Source organism: Osmerus mordax, chromosome 18, assembly GCF_038355195.1.
Source record: "Osmerus mordax isolate fOsmMor3 chromosome 18, fOsmMor3.pri, whole genome shotgun sequence".
Taxonomy (NCBI): Eukaryota; Metazoa; Chordata; class Actinopteri; order Osmeriformes; family Osmeridae; genus Osmerus; species Osmerus mordax.
In genome coordinates this window covers 13,313,603-13,319,602 of record NC_090067.1, presented here as the reverse complement: position 1 = coordinate 13,319,602, position 6,000 = coordinate 13,313,603, and the positions used below count along the sequence as shown (strand labels likewise).

At 47.4% G+C, this 6,000-nt stretch overlaps 1 protein-coding gene across 3 annotated transcripts in view; it reads right to left on the bottom strand.

Annotated features, from left to right (window-relative positions):
* Positions 1-1,319: 1,319 nt before the first annotated feature.
* Positions 1,320-6,000, bottom strand: part of elmo1 (engulfment and cell motility 1 (ced-12 homolog, C. elegans)) — a gene marked incomplete at its 3' end in the record, with an annotated part of 47,618 nt that continues 42,937 nt past the window's right edge. For all 3 annotated transcript variants that reach the window (XM_067255627.1, XM_067255626.1, XM_067255628.1), the window contains 1 exon segment: positions 1,320-1,483. In XM_067255627.1, the coding sequence (XP_067111728.1) occupies positions 1,320-1,483 (164 nt within the window).

The following is a 6,000-nucleotide window of genomic DNA, read 5'->3' as shown; positions in this document are numbered from 1 at the left end:
AGGGAACTCAATGATGGTAGTTTCCATGGGTTTAGTTTCCATGGGTTTACATTACATTTAGTCATTTAGCAGACACTCTTATCCAGAGCGACTTACAGTAAGTACAGGGACATTCCCCCCGAGGCAAGTAGGGTGAAGTGCCTTGCCGAAGGACACAACATCATTTTGCATGGCCGGGAATCGAACTGGCAACCTTCAGATTACTAGCCCGACTCCCTAACCGCTCAGCCACCTGACTCCTTAAGCATGTCTTCCTCTGAGTGGACAAGAAAGTTATACCAGTCCGATCTAGCAGCCTTAATGTTTCTAACTGTCCAAAATTGGGGAAAATTGAGTTAACTGCTGAAACTGAACGCTGTGAAGAGGTTAGAGAATCCACCGGAAGGTATCAAATACGTCTACAGGATACACAGGAGAGGGGAAAAGGTCGGAAAAGTGTGAGGTGAGATTGAAACAGAAAACGGAAAACAGAGACTGGTTGGTCGGCTTCGTCAGAGATCAGAGTGTATTCCATTAGACCAAAATGGAGTAAGAGAATGAATGATAAATCATTCTCAATCCCGTTTCAATTACGTTAGATGAAGTCTGGATGAGTTCAAAAGTTGTGCATAATGTTCTCTCTGCAATTATAAATGTATAACTGAAATAAATTCTTATAAAGGTGCTGTTTCGTTAGACCAAGATCTTTCCCATGGAGAAAGTGTTTATAGTTCAGCATGTCAGCTAGACCTGCCATCGCCTTGTGCACAATCATCTGGGATAAAGTTCAGCCCAGGTGGCTGGAACACCCCTGAATGATCACCACTTTAGACCCTTCCAGTTCAAATCCCAGGTGTTCCCCCTCTCCTCTGCTGGGTATGGATCTGTTAGGGTTAGGACCAAAGGACCAAACGGCCAAACAGTTGATTTTCAAATGATTTTCAATAGTGCGCCACCTCCTCCATCAAAGCAAAACAATGCTCTCCGTTACCTTGGCTTTCATCCCTAAGTAGTCGATGCATGATCTCTCTCCTCCGCTAATGAGCGAGCGTATGCCAAGGATCACTTACACAAACCATCGGCCGGAAACACGATTTTATGAGGTTTTTAAATGGCGAGAGAGAGAAAGATCGAGACAGAGAGAGAGAGACAAAGAGAGAGAGAGAGAGAGAGAGAGAGAGAGAGAGAGAGAGAATGGAGGTTGTAGTTCTACGAAGCTGAAGCATGATCAGTTTAGCTGTTAATTACGGTGATTAAACAGAGCCTGACCAGCAGAGGTCAGACCAGCAGAGGTCAGACCAGCAGAGGTCAGACCAGCAGAGGTCAGACCAGGTACGTACAGGATGGGACGGGACTGAAAGTCCTCCTGGTTCATCCTCTCTGACTGGCGGATCTTCAGGATCTCCGTGTAACTCAGGTTCTGCAGACGACTCTTGAACTGGTCCAGGGAATTAGGCTTGAGAGTGAGAGCTCGAACAATCTGTTCCTTCACCACCTGCATAACCTGGGGAGGGAGAGAGGGGAGGGAGGGAAGGGAGAGAGGGGAGGGGAGGGGGGGATAGAGAGAGAGGGGGAGCAATAAAAAGAGAGAGGGAGAGAGAGACTAGTTAATAAAGACAGTTAAAGCCCACAGAGTGGTTATATTTTTTATCACCCTGTTAACTTAAAAAATAATCATCTTCCAATTCAAGTGACTAACATATCATGCCAACCTGTGAAACCCTGCTTTCCATCACACCGCTAGAAGAGTCACACACACACACACACACACTCAGGGAAACGTGTGTGTGTGTGTGTGTCAACTACAGTAATAGAGGGTCACTTTAGAGATACTTTACAAGGTCAAGGAAGTATTTGATGTTCCACTGATACAAAGAGAGGAGGGAGAAAGGGAGGGAGGGAAGAGAAGAGAGAGATGGGGAGAAAGAGAGAGGGGAGAAAGACAGATACACAGAGAGAGAAGATATGTAGAGAGAGAGAGTGAGAGAGAGAGAGTGAGAGAGAAAGACAGAGTGAGAGAGCGGTTGAGAGAATAACGATGGGAGTCCATTCCAAAGAGATAAATTGTGCTGGAGCTCAGCTATCCTCGTACTTCAGAGTAGCTCCCCCCTCCTCCTCCTCACCCCCCTCCCCCACCACCCTCCTCCTCCTCCTCCTCATCCTCATCCCCCAGGGGACTAAACTGAAGAGAGTCTTAATTCCTCTCTGCCCAGTCTAGTGTGAAACCTTGTAGCCTCTGGCAGAGAATGCCTTCTCAACAACACTGGTGAAATGCCAATCCGGTTGGGATTATCTTTCGCTGCAAGGCACATGTCCATTAGCCCAAACCATTAGTGGAGATCTGGCAACAAAGATGTTCAGAAGGCGTGAAAGGACAGAATCCATGAAAATAGCTAAATTGTGAGCATGGCGTTGGTTAGCATGCCATACATTAACGTGGCTAAATCGTTAGCATATCGTATATTACCGTGGCTAAATCTTTACCATATTGTATATTAGAGTGGCTAAATCGTTAGCATATAGTCTATTAGCATGGCTAAATAGTTAGCCGCTTAAAGGCACAAGCTGTTCGGAGGCTGGAACAAATAATGTTTAGTCACACTGTGGATCGGAGGTGGTGATTCATCACGTCAGACTCGGTGCTCCGTGAAGGTGACTCTACCAACCCGCACTTTCCAGTCTGTTCCTCGCTAACAAGCGTAGCCTCCATTTGTCATGGATATAATAAGCACCCAGGATTATAAATATGATGCAAACACGCTCCCCGACCATGTGTCGATACCGCTGCAGCCGTGATGAATGATATGGGTGTGTTTAGATGCCATTTCCCCAAGAGGAAGGTCGTGAAGGTAAAACAGTAGATAACAAAAGGTCCCAAAAACAACACAGGATCCAAAATGGCCACCGCAGGCTAATCCCCCTCCTCCTCCCCTCTCCTCCTCCCCTCTCCTCCTCCCCCCCTCCTCCCCCCTCCTCCTCCCTCCCCCCTCCTCCTCCTCCCTCCTCCTCCTCCCCCCCTCCTCCTCCTCCCCCCTCCCCCTCCTCCTCCTCCCCCCCCTCCTCCTCCCCGGCTCAGTGACATAAAGAGTGTGTTCTGGATGAAAATCTAAATTTTCTACGGCACATAACAGAATTAACCCAGTTATGTTTCCAGATCTGATAAGCCAAGTGGCATTACTGAACCTCAAACTTGGAGAAGTGGGGGAAAATAGATTTTCCCCTGATTACACAGTATAATCCTGATTCATCTTTTGGAATGCAAATTTGTTCAGTGACGTTAATAGTGGCGCCTGCATAAAAACTGGCACCATAATGACCTCGGGTGTGTGTGTGCGCATGTGTGAGGGGGGGGGGGTGGGGGGGGGGGGGGGGGCAGTAAAACTAAAAACAACCACACAGACATGGGTGAAAATAAACACAACAGAAAGACAACTGTGCCGTCATTGTTCAAATCACAGTCCAGCTGGGTTACTGTGACCCTCTGGCTCCACAGAGAGGTGTTTTCCTCCAGGCACTGAGCTTCTACTATTTTTCTCTCCTCTCCTGTGTGGAGGTGGGAGGACTTGTCCGACCTCCCTGATGGATCTCAGAGCGGTCAACACTTACAACCCCACGCTGCTGGGTGTGGTATCACCACTGTTCCTAGAGAACTCGTTTCGGATCTCCATTTCTCCCCGTCTCTCCCTTCTGTCTGTCTGTCTATCTCACCATCTCTCTCTCTCTCTCTCTTCTTTTCTTTCTCAGTTTCTCTACTCTCCTTGTCCTGTTTGGACACGGTCACAGTAATCAGAGTGGGAAAGATTTATCACCAGTCTGCTGTCCATTAATTACAATCTCACACACTTAGCCATCATAAATTCTCTCTCACACACACACAAACTTCGCCCACACACACACACACACTTACGCCCACACACACACACAAACACACACACACTTACGCCCACCATACTTTAATTAAATCTCACACCAGTCCTCCCAGTCTTCCACAGAGAGCCACGGTGTGACGGTGTGAAACAATCGCTTTCAAAACCCACAAACTTAAATAAAAGCTTCAAATCCAGCTTCCATAAAATCAACAAAACAAAGTTATGGCTCCTGATTTGCAGACATATTTTAGTGTTTCCAAATCTACACAGTTGGGGGAATTTTGTCCAAACAGATCTTTAGATAGTCTGCATTTAAACATGGTCAGTGACAAAGGGCCAAACAAAAGCTTTCCCTGGGTTTATTGGAGGAGTAGACAGACGTTGTATGCCCGCTCTGCTCGCGCTCATTAACACCACGAATATTCATCCCGTTTCAATCCAAACACACGGCCCCCTTTCAACGAGAACACTCATTATGAATAATTTATTTGTCGTGAGTCAGAACACTAGTCAGGTGGACGTGGTGCGAACAGGGGCCTGTTCCAGGATCGTTTTACCTAAAGAAAACATCTTAAAAGTGTCGTTGAATAGGAGGCACAGCTGACTCCAGGTCAGATTGATCAGAAGTAGATCGGGCAGCTATTCTGAGGGCTTTTTAAAAGCGTGGGGAGTCTTTAGTCGATTTGGCTGGAAGATACAGAATGTTCTCTTGACTCAGACCACCGAAATACAGTTAAAGCTGTGCTCTTCTGATCCTTGATATTCCGTTGTGCAACATTTATACGCCCCTTTGGATACAAGTGTTTGCTGGATGGATAAAATGTCAAATCTAATATTGGGTCTTCGCCATTTTCTGTGCTCTTTTTATTTATCTCCTTCCATTTCTTGTTGTTCTGAGGAAGGGTGACAGTAGAACACTTCTTCTCTGTCTCTCCATCATCGTCGCCGTGTCAACCGTGACAAATTACTGTCCCTAGTCACCGGCCAATCGGCTGTCGGTGCTCCTCAATTTACCTTAGCGGATGCTAATTACATTATGTATGAGCTGTCCGTCAATCTTGGGGCCCTAAGAAGAATGACAGTGAATAATCGGAGAATGATCACTCAATCGTACCCTGAAAGCAATCACACAAGAAATCACACAACCAGTCTGAGGTTTGTATGTTCCAACACAACAGCATCTTTCAACACACATGCGCGCACGCACACACACACACACGCACACAAAAGTGCTTTCTGTGTTTTTCTGTCCCCTCTCCTTCCTCCTGCTCTCCGCTGTTTAATTAATAACCATTTCCTCCAAAGTTATGGCGCTGTCATTAAATATGGAGTCGGCCGTGAAAGCTGGTGCGCTTGGTGCCTGCAACATCCTCGCCACAACGGAGATCTGGAGAGGAGAGAATCCTCAACAAACTGTGTGAGATGACATGGCATTTTACCAGCACTAAGCTGAGAGAAAGTCAGACGTGCGACGCTGTCAGGAGCACTGCAGGCCAGGTCAGCTCTTCTACTCATCTCTTCCTCTCCATCTTTACTCCACTTCTCTCTCTCACTCACTCACTGCACTCAAACTCTCTCCTCTCCCCCTTTCGAACTGTCTCTCTCCTCTCCCCCTTTCGAACTGTCTCTCTCCTCTCCCCCTTTCGAACCGTCTCTCTCCTCTCCCCCCTTTCGAACCGTCTCTCTCCTCTCCTCTGGGGACCGGTTAGAGAGTCCCTAACCCTAACCCTGTACTTAGGGGAGCAATCTGCTGAGACTTCTCTCTCACACACACGCACACAGATATTCCAACATTTACATTTAGTCATTTAGCAGACGCTCTTATCCAGAGCGACTTACAGTAAGTACAGGGACATTCCCCCGAGGCAAGTAGGGTGAAGTGCCTTGCCCAAGGACACAACGTCAGTTGGCATGACCGGGAATCGAACTGGGAACCTTTGGATTACTAGCCCGACTCCCTCACCGCTCAGCCACCTGACTCAACATGGCCACTGAGGTGTGTCATCCTAAAGTCTAGGTAGGACAGCTGTCCTGGTCCTGAAGCTGTCCAGCTTGGATGGGATGTGTACAAGATGTATTATGTGTGTGTGTGTGTGTGTGTGTGCGTGCATTATGTATTGTGTGTGCGCGCGCATAGCTGTGGCATTCACAG